The following is a 16,161-nucleotide window of genomic DNA, read 5'->3' as shown; positions in this document are numbered from 1 at the left end:
AGTCTTCTGTACATTTTGTTTTTGCTTTTTTGTTACGTAATAATCCATTGGATGGAAATTACTAGCTTTAACCCATTCTTCTAGTGACTTTTGTTTGAACTAAAACACAATAAAAGCCGGACTTCATGGTTTCTAGAATTCCAATCCTAACGATACAATTGGACATTGTGGTTTTTGGTACATTTATCTTGTAATTTAACCTCTATAGAGCTCAACGTATTTTGACCATTACTCGCATCGTTGACCGCAATTTTGACTTTAAATTTGGCCGTCACAAGATGCTTGTAGTTTGTCTTCATATTTAGCTATTTAATGAAGCAGAGGCAGAGCCAAAATTTGAAGCTCTGAGGAACCTCCAGGCCATGTGACAGAAAATAGATTAAAAATAATATGATCAATGAGGGAAGATTTGAGGGTTAACTTTTGTATAGGAGTGGAAATTTGAATCAAAGGAGAGCAACGAAGTCATGAAAGTATTATTTTACAGGCCTGGCACAAATTTTGCTTCATCTTTTTCGTCAAACCCATCATGTTTATTTTAGAAGCCTTTCACTATTGTCATAAGCCTACAGAGGGATGGTGAGTCCATGGTCATCATCAATGGCGCTTATGGATGCAAATTTCCGCCATCTTCTCTTTTAACGAAAATGCACTTACAAAATAATAACACCTAAGATTAAGGCCAAAAACTTCACGGGCCCACAATGAATTGGGGGGGGGGGGTGGGGGGAGGAGGCATTGGGCGAAGAATCTGCGATGCCAAAGTTAGAATTCTGAATAGAATGTGTACTGGAGTTTGTGGGTAGAATGGGGGATGAGGCTTTGGAGGGTGGCCGACCATATATGGTGGTATTTGGAGAATAATTGCAAGATATTATGAGGTTTTGGAGGGTGGCCAGCCATATATGGTGGTATTTGGAGAATAATTGCAAGACATTATGTGAAATAATATCTTGCAATTAACATGGCAAATATTCCTAAATGAAATAAGAAGTGCAATAAACCTAATTTCCCCTAGTTCGCTTAAGAGGTATCAACGTGAAGCTTAGGACGAGGAGAACATTTTATACCTCTCTAGGGACGACGGGACAAAAAATTTCTAGGATTATAAACAAAAAATCACGATTTAATAGTTATTTTAGCTCCGATTTTGATGATTTTTTTTTTGCGGTTACACTCCTCAACCCTATAAGAATACAATGAATGAATTCAATCTTTGGACTAAAATAGGATAAACCGGCTATGCACAAAAGCGAAATGACGAATATAAGCACATATAAATTGTAAAAACTCACAGCTCATTATGTCATATTTCCTGATTTTGAAGAGAGAGCTGTGAGCTTTGGATGTTTAGGTCGAGCTCGAATTTTTGAGCATATCTTGTGCATGTTGTGTATGTACTACATATAGTGAGTTTGACGACCAAACTGGCTCTTCTTCTTCGCTTCTCAGACCGCCGCCCTCTATCTTCCCTAATCTCTCTCCCATGGCAAAATCCGACTCCGAAACTCAAAACCCCATTTTCTAGGTGTTGGTGGTAGACAAAGGCATGCGATTCCAAAAACCAATTTCCAGGTTTGAGGCAATTTTGATCGAATTTTTTAAGGCTTTTGGGTGGTAGACAAAGGCATGTGATTCCAAAAACCAATTATAAGGTTTGATGCAATTTTGATTGAATTTTTTAGAGGTTTTGGGTGGTAGACAAAGGCATGTGATTCCAAACCGCTTTTCCCAAACCGTCGACGACGAGCCCGAACCCGACAAAATCGACGAAGAAAATGGGGAGAATGATGCATAGCATGACCATGGACTAGAAGCATTATTATATTAAATAGGGGGCTTCGAATGCATTAGACTTTCAGGAGCTGCTGACAGTGGGCGAGAGAGAGGGAGAGGGAGAGAGAGAGATCCCGTAGGATTGCTTCCTTAAAAGCATCATTGAGATTGGTCCACCCTTCCAACTCAAGTACTCCAACTCTCCAATCAAATAAGAAGAAAACCCAGATTGCTACTTCTGCTATCAAGGCCCCACACAGGAAATGGATTGATCATCATCTGGGGTTTTGGGTCGATGCTGCTGCCATCCCCTCTTTCGCAATAACCCATTTGGGGGTTAGGGTGCGAGAGAGATCTTTTTGGAGAAATGTGTAAATGCTGATTAAGTTACAGGAAATAACTCATTTACATATGAGGGTAATTAAGTTATTTTTAGTTTTAGAAAAAATTATATTTCTGTCGTATTGTTACGTATGTTATGTGCATGTACTAATTTGTCCTATTTTAGTTAAAAAAAAAAAAAAACAAGGTCATTTTTGACAATTTTTCTAGTAACTATTGGCTCAACACCTCGTGCTGTCTGGTATAAGGGTTTGGTTTGGTAAGTCGGGCCATTCTTGTCTGATATGCCTCGGCATCATTCACCATGTTTGGCTTGCAACAAGTGTTTTGTTCGTTGTGTCCGGCCTTAGCTATACTATCAATTTCACGGACAATTATTAGGAATTTTGTCAAATAATGTTTTTGATAAAAGTATTGTAATTATGTTTATGATAAAAAGAAAAATTTGAGAACCAAATACAAACATTTGACTTGAGATATCCACACGAAGCAAGTTCGGTTCCACGAAAAATATGCCCAAGTTGTCCATCTGCATAGCATTGGAAGTTTCTTTGATGTCCTGGATCAGGGAAGCAAGGTTCCACGGACGGTTTTATGTTCATAAAGAAGCCCTAGAAGTCTCCTTCAACCTTGCATATTACGTGGACCTAAACAGTGTGCCCATATCACCCCATTTTTACAACCACTGCTTCAAACTTCAAGGATTAAAATAAAATCAATAGAAATTAGGTAGTCTTCAGTCATGGAAGGCTAAACGTATCTCTTGATTATGTTTTAGCCCCCTAAAATATAAAATTTTAAAGACACTTTAGGGCTAAATTTTTTAATCTCCAACCATGTTGGCTATATTTTACTTTCCTTCATTATTACTTTTTGAGAACATGCCAAACTTAGTCTGATTCTTTTAGTCTGATTCCCTTTAACCTTTTAGTTGGAGACTAATTTTGTCAATTTAAAGGCTAAATGTGCCTTTTAACCCCTGGCTAGTTCCAACAGCCTTTTCATAATCATTATGATGACGAATAATAAATTTAATAACAATTTTTACTTAGACCATTTTCAACCCGTAGAGTAAAACCTAAAATTTTTAACCCAAAAATTTTAGGTTTTAACCCATAAACAACTTTTTTGCTCTGACCCTTATGGCCTAAAATTGTAGCCCCAAATTATTAAAGAATAAATCTCACCCGTTAGATTTAAAGAAGATGGAAATCTATGCCGTCTGATAGAAATAAAGGAGATGTGATTGCATATGGGTGGCTGACAACTCCATCAGGTGGGCCCCACTTCCCCTCAAAGTGTCCCCTTTTCCTTGCTTTTTGGCGCGTTGACATGCTTTTAGCCCGTTAACTAGCATGCTTTCTCTTTTTTTCACAGCGTGTCTACGCGCACAATGGGCCAGGATATTTGGTTCAGGCTGGTTTCTTGGCTGGTATTTGAGTTTTTTTTTTTAGTTCTATTACTTAACCCCATTTTAGAACAAGGGTTGGAATGAAATTGGGAGGGGGGATAGAAGGGAAATTAGTTGGCCTTAAGAGAGAGTAGTGATCCATCAAAATTCAATTTCGAATATGAAAAATATAGAGGTTCATGCCTTTTAATGTTTTTGACGATTTTATGTTTCCTCTATTCTCTCCAAATCTTTGTTTTATGAATATTCCAAAATTCGAGAAGAAGCAGACAAATACAATTAAAGTTCTACGCGAAAAGCCTCACTTTACGAGAAACTTTTCTTACAACCCTGAGAAAAATACTATTTACACTAACCCTCTCGTCAACACAACTTTTATTTTGGATTAAAGGGATTTTGTTGACAATCGGCGACACCTTCACTTTTGATTAACAACATTGAAGCTATAGAATCATGCGATTTAGAAGTATCTTCAGTTTGGATTAACAACACGGCTTCTGGTTCCAAGTCTCGGCTGGCATTTTCAATTCTTTCGCCTAAAGAAGTTATGAAATTTCTAGATGCATACTAATTTAACCTAGATGGGGATGAATAGGTTCCAACTTAATAATTGAATACAAATTTAATTTTCACATCCAAATTACATACTAATCTATCCTACAAAAATGCAATTACAAAGATAAATAAAATGCGCACACATGATGTAAGATTTAATAAGGCAAAACCCACAGCTAGGAAAATCCTTGGGCTTCCAAGCCAAGACAAATACTAAGAGAAATGAGTATAGAAAGACTTATAAAACTCATGAACTAGACACACATACTAGTAGGCAGTTTTGTCTCCACACTTTGATACTTGATCTCTCTTCAGCCTTCGGGTAAAAGTAGCACAACATTAACGCGGTTGTCAATCACCTTCTCCTTGAACTTTGCAGAATACTAACGTGATCATGCAGAATGAATACATGACGAAATAATTTTTGAAAAAAATCAATTATGCAAATCTTAATGCACATTTTCTTAATTGATCCTTGTTTCAAGCACAATGAAAATCGGTGAAGAAAAGCTGAATTTTGTCCTTTAAAACCATACGATTGAAAACTCTTCTTTCTTCCTCACACACTATTGCTGCAACACTCAAATAATATTCTCTGTCCAAAGACTCTTATGTGAGTCTATATATCAAACTCATCTAAACTATGGGGAGTGTCTGGAATTCAAGCCCAAGAACTCGATCGCAATACATCGAAAGTTTTAAGAAGAATGCAAGTGCTTATTAGAAAAGCACTTGATGGAAGCACAAAACACATGCTTCTTTCAGAAAGCACTTCAAGTGTTTTATTTTTATTTTTTTTATTTTTTATTTTTATTTTTTTATATTTTATAACCAAAATCACTTTTAATTTTTGAATCATTTTTTTTTCAAATAGTATGAGATACGCTTTTAGTGATTGCATAGATTCTTTGCTAATACTAACCCTTATCATTTTTGGAATATGATGAAGAAGATCAATAACATCTATTTGTTAATTGCAATTTCTCTCAGAATGTATGGGGGAACTCCAATGATCCAATGCCTGTGAGTGGTAGTTCAGATTTGATTTCTTGGCTAGCTAAATGTGGATGATGAGTCTAATCCTTCTTGTATAAGTAAGGCTCTTCTAATTTGTTGGCAAGTGTGGAATGATAAAAATATGGGAGTTTTAATGAAAAAGGTTGGGTAAATTACACAAAACTACCTCAACTATGGGTTGAACGACACTTTCATACCTCATCTTTTTTAAATGACAATGTCATACCTCATCTTACGAATTTGTGACAATGTCAAACCTCCATCAGTTTTTCTGTTAATTTCTCCATTAAATGCTGACATGGCTAGAGACGGGACCCACTTTATATTAAAAAATTAAAAAAAAACCCAAAACACCAAAAAAACTCAACCCACACCCAGATGTTACCCATTGACCCGTGTCCACCCCATTACCCCACAGACTCGGACTTCATCTCACATCAGACCTGTTCCCAGTCCGAGTTCAGGTCGACATCGTCGTTTTGGGCGTCCAGGTGCATATCAAGGGTGGTGGAGTGAGGGAGGCAGAGTATTTGACGAAGATGACGCCGTGGAATAGCATCGTTGCGATCTCCAAATCAGCGTTTTGGATGACCCAATGCCTTCAGCTTCAACTCTCTCTTCGTTTTTCAACAACGAAGACGGTGGCGTGACAAATTGATGCTACTAGCGGTGGAGACTTCGTCTGTGATAGGACCAGCGTCGTCGAAAGACGGGTGGGGCTGCGAGCTCCAGTCGATTTGGAACGGCGGGTTGGAGATCGTGACCAGATTGGGAGAAGGGAACCCGAGATATTGGGTTCTCCATTTTGGGGTTTTCAAATTGCAGCAACAATTGCTACAATGGGAAGGTGGGTTTTGTTCCTCCGAGGTCTGGGTCTTCTATGATGGTGGATTTCATCGAAGTTTCAACTTCGTGTCTTCTGTCGAGCTTACGTCTCAAGCTTCTTTATTTTTGTTTTTGCCAAATTTTATTTTTCTTTGGTTTTTTTTGGTGGGGTGGTGAAGATAGGCGGCGGTAGGGTGGTGAAGATGGAGGAAGAGAGGTGGCAATGGGGTGGTGAAGGAAGGTTTTTTCTTTTTTTTTTGGGGGGGGGGGGGGGGAGGACATATGTTGATGGGGAAGGCTGGGGGGACGGGGAAGAGTTTGGTGGATGTCGAAGAGAAGAAAAAGGTTGGTGCAGGTGAAGGAAAGGGGAGGCCCGCACCCCTAGGCCATTTTAAATTTTTTTGTTTTTTTATTCTTAATTTTTTAATCTTTTATTATTAAAAATATATTTAATTATTTTTTAATTCAGTTGGATTAGTGAGTGGACCCCGTCTCTAGCCACGTCAGCATTTAACAGAAAAATTAACAGAAAAACTGACGAAATTTGACATTGTCACAAATTCATAAGATGAAGTATGACATTGTACTTTAAAAATATGAGATATGAAAGTGTCGTCAGACCAATAGTTGAGGTAGTTTTTTGTTATTTACCCAAAAAGGTTTGAGCCAACATTTTCTTAACCAAAAACCATCTACAACTTTTATTTAATAAAAATGGCTTGGAATTTAATGAAAAAAGACAAAAGTTACATAAGACATACCGAAATCAATTAAATCCCACGGGCTGAAACAAAGCCCAACATGCAGCATTAAATCTTTCTTCCAGCTTTGCCCCTGACAGAGGTTAACCCACCTCTGATATTACAACTTCGCATTATTTACGAAATTGCCACTAAGCCCATAAAGTGAACTAAAACCAAAATTAATTTAATTTTCAATTCTTTTTCCAGCAGCAAACCATTCTCCCAATTAAAACCCATGTCATTCCACTTCCATTTTTACTCTCTCGCGTCCACCATCCCTACTTCCATTTTTCCTCTTCACATTTCCCACAAACTAAAAATATTACTTTTCAAATTCAATTTAATAAACAAGAAACTTATCCCATTTGAAGCTTTCAATAGTCTAGACCTCCCATGGAAGGAGTAGATTTTGCGTCATGATGCAAGAAGGGTGTACAGGAGCAGGTCACCCTGGAAAAGAATAAAAGGAGGGAGATAGTTGTGTGGAGGAAACTGACATTTGGTTGGTGGAAGGTTAATTATGCTGGTGCATAGAGAGAAGAGACGACGATTGGTGGTATGGGTTGGGTGATTAAAAACGACAGTGGTTGGTTCCAATTGGGAGGAGGTCGTGGTGGAGTGAGTGTAGCCTCCAGTTTAGCCATCGAATCTATGGCGGTGAGGGAGGCCTTATGGGCCTACGTTGAGAAGGGAGCAGTAATTGTGGAGTCTGACTCCCTTAACCTCATCTTCTGACTCCTTAACCTCATCTTTGTGCTAAATGGTAAAGAAATATATGATGCTGCCATTGAAAGTTTAATCGGGCGAGGATCCTCATTCCAAAATTATAACCTTCATCCCCAATTATTAGTCCATTATTATTATTTTGATTATTAATTTATTAGCACTATAATCAGGCCTATAAATATATGTGCATCCACCATAAAATACCATATCAAAATCGTGTTGAAATGCTTATTGAATAATAGAATCAAAGTAAGATTAATATAAATTTCATTGAAGTTATTTACAAAGAGTCAGTTTGAGATTGTTGTGGGTTTAAAAAAGTTACTATCAATCATTATTTCCTAAATGGAACACTAACTATTTCTAAAAATGAAAATGAGTATTACACTATTTTTGAAACTGAAACAGTACTACCCTATTTATGAAACTGAACACGAGTACTACATTATTTCTAAAACTAACTATTTCTGAATTGAACACGGGTAGTACACTCTTTCTGAAATTGAACACGAATATTACACTATTTTTGAAACTGAACATAAGTACTACACTATTTCTAAAATTGAACACAAGTATCACACTATTTATGAAACTGAACACAGGTACCACACTATTTATGAATCTAACTATTTATGAAACTGACCACGGGTACTACACTATTTTTAAAACTAAATAGGGGTACTATACTATTTATGAAACTGAACTCGAGTAACATATTATTTTTGAAATTGAATATTGGTACTATCTGTAACATCCCACATCGCCCAGGGGAGTGATCCTTATATGTATATTCTCATCCCGCACGAGGCCTTTTGGCAGCTCACTGGCTTCGGATTCCATGGGAACTCCGAAGTTAAGAGAGTAACGCGCGAGAGTGTTCTCAGGATGGGTGACCCATCGGGAAGTTCTCGTGTGAGTTCCCAAAAACAAAACCGTAGGGTGTGGTCGGAGCCCAAAGTGGACAATATCGTGCTACGGTGGAGTCGAGCCCAGGAAGTGGTCCCGCCCGGGCCGGGATGTGACAATTTGGTATCAGAGCCTAACCCTGGTCGTGGTGTACCGACGAGGACATCGGGCCCCTAAGGGGGGTGGATTGTAACATCCCACATTGCCCAGGGGAGTGATCCTTATATGTATATTCCCATCCCTACCTAGCACGAGGCCTTTTGGCAGCTCACTAGCTTCGGGTTCCATGGGAACTCCGAAGTTAAGCGAGTAGCACGCGAGAGTATTCCCAGGATGGGTGACCCATCGGGAAGTTCTCGTGTGAGTTCCCAAAAACAAAATCGTGAGGGCGTGGTCGGAGCCTAAAGCGGACAATATCGTGCTACAGTGGAGTCGGGCCGGGGAAGTGGTCCCACTCGGCCCGGGATGTGACAATTTGGTATCAGAGCCTAACCCTGGTCGTGGTGTGCCAACGAGGACGTCGAGCTCCTAAGGGGGGTGGATTGTAACATCCCACATCGCCCAGGGGAGTGATCCTTATATGTATATTCCCATCCCTACCTAGCACGAGGCATTTTGGGAGCTCACTGGCTTCGGGTTCCATGGGAACTCCGAAGTTAAGTGAGTAGCGCGCGAGAGCATTCCCAGGATAGGTGACCCATCGGGAAGTTCTCGTGTGAGTTCCCAAAAACAAAACCATGAGGGCGTGGTCAGAGCCCAAAGCGGACAATATCGTGCTACGGTGGAGTCGGGCCTGGGAAGTGGTCCCGTTCGGGCTGAGATATGACAATTTGGTATCAGAGCCTAACCTTAGTCATGGTGTGCCGACGAGGACGTCGGGCCCCTGAGAGGGGTGGATTGTAACATCCCACATCGCCCAGGGGAATGATCCTTATATGTATATTCATATCCCTACCTAGCACGAGGCTTTTTGGGAGCTTACTGGCTTTGGGTTCCATGGGAACTCCGAAGTTAAGTAAGTAGCACGCGAGAGCATTCCTAGGATGGGTGACCCATCGGGAAGTTCTCGTGTGAGTTCCCAAAAACAAAACCGTAAGGGCGTGGTCAGAGCCCAAAGCAGACAATATCGTGTTACGGTGGAGTCGGGCCTGGGAAGTGGTCCCGCCCGGGCCGGGATGTGACACTATCAATATAAAATGTTTGCACATAAAAATCAAAGTTTATGATAACATGAACCTCCTTTCTTGGCAACTTCAACCAAAACTTCAAACAACCAGAAACAAAAATTTCACAACCAAAATATTATAAGAGTCAAGAAAACTGTCTTGTAATCGGTGACACCACCTGATAAGTACATAATGGGCAAATTGTACTATATAAACACATGATAATTTTATCTATACACCATTGAGACCTTTAAAATAATATATTTGTTGCTTGTAATTTTCACTTACAAATAAACATGAATACTATTAGCAAGACAAACCGAAGTTAACTGAAGGTCTAAACTCGGAATACTAAGAACAAAGCTTAAAGAATAATATTTATTTGGTTAAAGCTTCACTCAAGCTTGACAGAATATATAAAGGGAGACTTTGGATGCGATCCTTAGTTATGCATATTATTTGATTGAAACCTTGTTGGTTTTTAATTTTTGATCAAGGTCCCAGAAATTAATGTGATAATTTATTTCTATGTACGTTACTATATTTTTTAAATTAAAAATTAGAAATTTTAGTTGTTTATATAAATGAGACTTTAAATAAAAAAACCATAATTTATGGGATTAAAAATATTAAAATATAAATATACTATTGTGTGTGTGTGTGTGTATGTGACATCCCACATCGCCTAGGGGAGTGATCCTTATATGTATATTCCCATCCTTACCTAGCACGAGGCCTTTTGGGAGCTCACTGTTTTGGGTTTCGTAGGAACTCCGAAGTTAAGCGAGAAGCGGTCGAGAGCAATCCCAGGATGGGTGACCCATCGGGAAGTTCTCGTGTGGGTTCCCAGAAACAAAACCATGAGGGTGTGCTGGGGGCCCAAAGCGGACAATATCGTGCTACGGTGGAGTCGGGCCCGGAAAGTGGTCCCGCCCGGGCCAGGATGTGACAATATATATATATATATATATATATATATATATATATATAAACATGGGTACATTCTTCAAAATCACATTAAAAGAAAAGATATTAGGCTTAATAACATTAGTAAATTTCTTCAATTAAACTTGACATGGATACATTTTAAAATCAAAGAAAAAAGAATGTACCCATATACGTTTAAAAATGGATTAGAAAAAAATTGAATAGATTTTATATAAAAATTACATTTTACATATAACAAATTGGTATATTTAAGAATGAGTACATTTTAAGATTAAAAAGTTTTATTGAATGGGTACATATAATTAGCATGGGTACATTTAGCAAAATAAAAAGTACAAATAAAAAAATATTTGGGTACAAATACAAATAAACTTTAAAAAATATGGGCACAAAAAGAAATTAATATATGGGTACAAATTAAAACTGAAAAGAAAATTGGTACAAATTAAAAAGAATTACAAATTAAAAATGGGTACAAACTAAAACTAAAAATATATGATAAAAAAAAATTAGTCATAAATATAAATATGCTAATTGTAACATTTTTAACATTAAATGAATATGTTTAGAAATAAAAATATATTTTATTATTGAAATAATTAATGATGTTATTAATACCCAAAGACCTTGATAAAAAATTGAAAATGAATAGGATTTTAATCAATGAAGTAGTAAAAGGAAGGATGAGAACCTAATTTCTCCATAAATAAAATCAAGCAAAATCTTTGTCACCCTAATGCATGTAAACTCAAAACTTCGATTTCGATAACTCGAAAGGCCGTAAATAGAGAGGAAAAAAACAAAAAACAAAATGCAGAGTCGTGCCACATACAAATAGCTCTTGGCAATTTTGAGATAACAGTTCACAACCAAAGGCAAAGCTGATAAGGTTTTCTGAATTTTCAATTAATTTTGGTGGTCATAGGAAAGACTAATGAACTTTAGATATTGATGGTGGACTAACATATACAAGAGAAATAATAATAATCACTAAAACAAGTTGTGCTCTTAAACCTGACGAGGTCTTTTCGAAACGTGGTTCTAGTTCAACCATGGATTCGTCCACCCGTCCATATAGCAATATAGCATCATGCGGGATTTGAAATACAATGCCATCATCGACAGGTGAAAGCTTGTGGATATCGGGAAATTGAGTTTGATCTTGAGGTTGACGGAGATGGTGGATGCGAGCGCTTTGGAAGACGAGGATGGCTTTTGTGGTTGCAGAGACGGTGGGTTTATGAGGTACCGAGATGACGTCGTGGCGGACATGGAGGAGGAGGAGGATGAGTGCAGGCGGGGAGAGAGGAGACGATCTCTAGATGAGAAGAACACCCGTGATGGAAACGGAGAACATAAACGGCCAATACTGACGGTAGGGTAAAATTGGAAGCTCAATAAATTATTTATTTGGGCCAGTCTTTATTGGGCTGGTTTGATATTGTGTTTTGTCCTAATCATTAAATAAAGTTATTATATGGTTTTTTTATTATTAAAATTCAAGTATTGAAACCCTTTTCATTATTTTTCCTTAAAAAGAATCTTATTTTCCGTGATCGCAAGGCCCATCTTGCTAGGGTCCTTATGCTTGCTGCTATAGTTGGCAAACAATATTACCTTGCCAATAAAAACTTAAGATCAATTCATACTCATAATGCATCTCATGTTTCATCCCAAACTATCAAGTGGAGGCTGCCTCATGCTCCTATACTCAAAATTAATTTTGATGGCTTTGTGGTGGGTTTTAAGGCTGCTGCTAGGTTCGTCATGAGTCTCCAACAGTTCTCCTATTATGATGCTTTAAGATTCGTAAAGGTCAAAGGTTTTAAGAGTTGAGAGAGATTCCAAATTATCATTGATGCCATGTTGAACAAATATAGTACATCTTGATGGCTAAGAACAATCATTGACAACATCGTATCTCTAGCCAACTCCATAAAAAAAAGGGATTTGAAAGCGTTTTTTTATCTTTTTAAAATCACTTCCAATTCCAAAATGCCCTCTTAAACCAACGGTAATAAGAAAGCGCTAAAACTTGGGCATAAATGTGCACGTTTCGGCCACGTCTTTCCACACTTTTAAGTTGGGCCTAAAGTCAGTTGTGGGCTTGGGTCAGTGAAACCTTAAGAAACTTTCGTATTTGTATAAATTGATTCAGAGTTCTAACCTAAACCTCGCGTGCTTTTGTTTCCCCACAAACCCTATTTCGGCCGCGGCTCCGCCATTGAAGCTCTGCTACGAAGCTCTCTTTACTCACTGTACGTAATACGGTTAGTATTCTTCAACATACCTCTATCCATCTCTTCATACGAGTAGTTTTTATTAATTTATTATCAGGTTCCTCCGATCATACTAGAGAGTAGAGAGCGAATTGAATCTGATCTTTTGGTGCATATATCTTTGAATTCTCTTCTGATTCTCATATATATATATATATATGTATGTGTGTGTGTTTGTACATTTATGTATATAATCGTGTGTGTTTGATTCCTTGTGATATTGTTTGGATGGGCAGAGATGAAGGTTGTTGCTGCATACTTGCTCGCTGTTTTGGGAGGGAAGAGCAGCCCCTCAGCTGCTGACTTGAAGGACATTCTCGGATCAGGTAGCTTTCCTAATAAAAAATCCTTTGTTGCTGCAAGCCTGCTACAATGTATGACTCGTATTAAAATTGTTATTGTTTTCAATTTATTGTTTTGTGTTGATTTTGGATTTCCATTTGTGGGTTTTGCCTTGTTTAGATAATTTAAATTGATTTATGTTTTGAATATCAATTTTGGTTTTGGGCTTTCGAGCTCGTCCGCTTTTACTCTTTAGCCCCACACCCGTGGCAATGATTCTAGTCTTGCCACCCCTTTGGACGAAAGAGTTATTTCATTTAGATTATATGTTGAACCAATGTCTGAATTTCGGTTGTGTAGAGTGCTCTTTTCCTCCATTAGTGCTTATTGATTATGTTGGGATGGAATTTTGGTTATCAGTCTTTCAACCTATTTACCTATATTATTGCTCGCGGTTGAATTTCTGCGTCATTGGAATGTAGATGATTTATGATTGGGATTTGGTTATTATGTTATTTGGGAGAGATGAAAAGATTATAGTTCCCGTTTTAACAAGTAACAAAGAAAGAACTCGAATATGTGATGTGTCATGAGTAGTAAATAATTCTTGGCCAGGAAATGTGGGCACGAGCTTAAGTTTCCCTTGGGACTATTATTTTAAAAGAGTGGTATATTATTATTATTGTGCGGTGCCATTTTTGCACTTGGAAATGTAAATTAATTTGTTTGTTTACAGTTGGAGCTGAGGCAGATGGTGACAAGATTGAGTTGCTATTGTCCGAAGTCAAGGGAAAAGATATCACAGAGCTGATTGCATCTGGAAGGGAGAAGTTGGCATCTGTTCCATCTGGTGGTGGTGCAGTTGCTTATTCTGCACCTGCAGCCGGCGGTGGTGGTGGGGCTGCTGCTCCTGCCGCTGCTGAGCAGAAGAAGGAGGAGAAGGTGGAAGAAAAGGAAGAATCAGATGACGTAAGTATTTTATGTCAAACTGATGTAGATGGTACCAAGCTTGCTTTATTTGTAACCTTGGATTTCCAAATTATATCGTGATTGTTTAATAACTTTTTAAATCATATGTTTTGCAGGATATGGGTTTCAGCCTTTTCGACTAAGGGATTTTTGTTCGGAGCTTTGCCTGTATCAAGACTTCATCTTTATATTTTTGGGACCAATGCTGTGTTTTTAAGTTTATGTTTGTAGTTGGATATGGTTCTGGATCTCTAAAATTTTGTTTAGATATGCAAGTGATAGAAGATGTTTGCTTTAGATCTTAATTCCATCTATTTGAGTCGACTAAAGGTTGCTTTCTTGTGATTTATTGCATATTACGGTTCATTTAGTGTTTGCGCAACCACGTCTCTCATTATCTAGTTGAACATGGAGTGTGAGATTATTATGTAGCGAAAGTCCAATCTTTCGTACTTATGCCTCTTGTGCCGTCACAAAAATCTGGAAGACTGCTACCAAATGGTTTTGAAAGCAGGAAGAGAAATCGAAGAAAGCATCTATGAACTTCGAAAGAAAAATCGGAAATTGTAGGGGGGCTACCCAATCAGCAGGGTGCAGGCAACACTTTCATTTAGGGCTGGTTCGGTATGGGATACTGAACTTAAAATGGCATACCCAATCCTGAATCGAAAATTTTCGGGACTCTCGAAATGTTTTGGGTATTTAGAGATTTCCCAAAATTAACCCTGCATCAAAATCCAAATCATCTAGAGTGAAATTGAAATTGTCTAAATTTGCATTAAAACCCCAAATTGAAATCAGAGACAAAGTGACGGTGAATCCGTGAAGATTGATGGTCGAGATAGAGAGACAGAGTGAAGAGATAGACTTACATCTTGCTCTTGACACGAGCCCCCAATTCAAAACCCTAACCTTAATTTGAAACCCCACACACACAGAATCATCGGAGAGAATCAGAGGTGGGGATGAAGCTGTGAGGTCTGGTGGTGGCCAGAGCGGAGAGAGTTTGTCGGAGTGAGATTGTGAGAGGGTGAGTGGTTGCTGAGTTTCGAATTTGAGAAGGAGAGACTGAGAGTCTGAGATTGAGTGAAGGCAGAGATGAGAAAGGTGAAATGAAATGAGAGAGAGTGATTTGGGATGTGTCTACTTAGGTTTGGATTAAGTTGAAGGGCTAAGTGGTTCTGGGTTGCAGAGAGAGATAATTCGAGAGAGTTAAGACAAAAAATGAGAAAGAAAGTTCTGTCTTTTAGAAAGCACCCATGTGTTGTATATATAGTAATGTTTCAGTTCAGGGAAGAAAATACCAACGATTTTAAAGTGAGATTGAATTCCATACCAAACAATTCTGGATCGGTTTAGTTTCGGTATCAATTTTTTGGGGATTTTTGGTTTGGGTTTTTTTCGGTTTGGTTTTAGTATGGTTTGAGATTTTCGGTTTTTTTTTTTTCCACCCCTACTTTCGTTAGTCTCCTTTGTTGACAAAATTCATAAGAGCATCTCCAGACGAGGAGTCAAAAAGTCCATATAAGCAATAACAGTAAAAAAAAGACATTGGTAGTGTTTTTCAACTGAAATGCAAATTCCTATAGCATGATGTGGATTGAAAGTAAGGGTGGTTGCTATCAAATTCAAAACTATTTTTGGTGATTAATAAGCTTTTTATCATTCTTATTATTATTTTTTGTTCTAACAATACTTATTACAATTTTTTTTTTGAGCAAATAATATTATCTACAATAAGGGAGAGGAGGTGAGCTTAGTTTCACAATGGTCTAGCAATAATGTGGTTCAAATTCGCCTTTGACGAGAATCGAACCTAAGACCTCTCACTTACAAGTGAAGAGGAATACAACTAGACCATAATATTAAGTGACTAGATTACTTATCTATTCTATTAAGAGAAGAGGGCTTGTCAACTTTTTGCCCCCAATTTCTTCCAATTTTGCCCTCACTTTTGAATACACAATGTTGACATGAGGAGGGCAAAATAGTAATTTTCTATTTTTTGAACTTTTTTCTTTTTTTTTTTCTTCATATTTTGACCTCACTTTTGATACACAATATTTACATAATGAGGGCAAAATAGTAATTTTATATCAAAATATTTACATAAGATAAAAATATTCACTTATTAAGAGAAATTGTCTCATCATCATTTTTTCATGCAGGTAAGTGAACTCATGATGTTTTTTGGATAGTTTGAATGAACTGAAGCG

At 37.8% G+C, this 16,161-nt stretch overlaps 1 protein-coding gene across 3 annotated transcripts; it reads left to right on the top strand.

Annotated features, from left to right (window-relative positions):
* The first annotated feature begins 12,544 nt into the window (after positions 1-12,544).
* Positions 12,545-14,242, top strand: LOC137715266 (large ribosomal subunit protein P2w-like). Of its 3 annotated transcripts, none has more exons than XM_068454525.1 (4): positions 12,545-12,685; positions 12,931-13,020; positions 13,713-13,945; positions 14,062-14,242. In XM_068454525.1, exons 2-4 carry the CDS (start codon positions 12,933-12,935, stop codon positions 14,086-14,088), a joined length of 348 nt encoding a protein of 115 aa, XP_068310626.1. In that variant the 5' UTR covers positions 12,545-12,685; positions 12,931-12,932; the 3' UTR covers positions 14,089-14,242. The 3 variants fall into 3 exon arrangements, with proteins under 3 accessions (XP_068310626.1, XP_068310627.1, XP_068310628.1); XM_068454526.1 differs by having other exon boundaries at positions 12,587-12,673; XM_068454527.1 differs by lacking the exon at positions 12,545-12,685 and adding an exon at positions 12,782-12,803.
* The last annotated feature ends 1,919 nt before the right edge of the window (positions 14,243-16,161 follow it).

This window comes from Pyrus communis, chromosome 14, assembly GCF_963583255.1.
Source record: "Pyrus communis chromosome 14, drPyrComm1.1, whole genome shotgun sequence".
NCBI lineage: Eukaryota > Viridiplantae > Streptophyta > Magnoliopsida > Rosales > Rosaceae > Pyrus > Pyrus communis.
Note: the sequence above shows the minus strand (reverse complement) of the source record. Positions and strands in the feature narration are given on the sequence as shown.

Excerpts from the sequence above, each read along its gene's own strand:
- LOC137715266 (XM_068454525.1), top strand. The coding sequence starts at position 12,933 with ATGAAGGTTGTTGCTGCATACTTGCTCGCTGTTTTGGGAGGGAAGAGC. Across the intron at positions 13,021-13,712 it reads GAAGGACATTCTCGGATCAG|TTGGAGCTGAGGCAGATGGT; the intron begins GTAGCTTTCCTA and ends GTTTGTTTACAG. Across the intron at positions 13,946-14,061 it reads AAAAGGAAGAATCAGATGAC|GATATGGGTTTCAGCCTTTT; the intron begins GTAAGTATTTTA and ends TATGTTTTGCAG.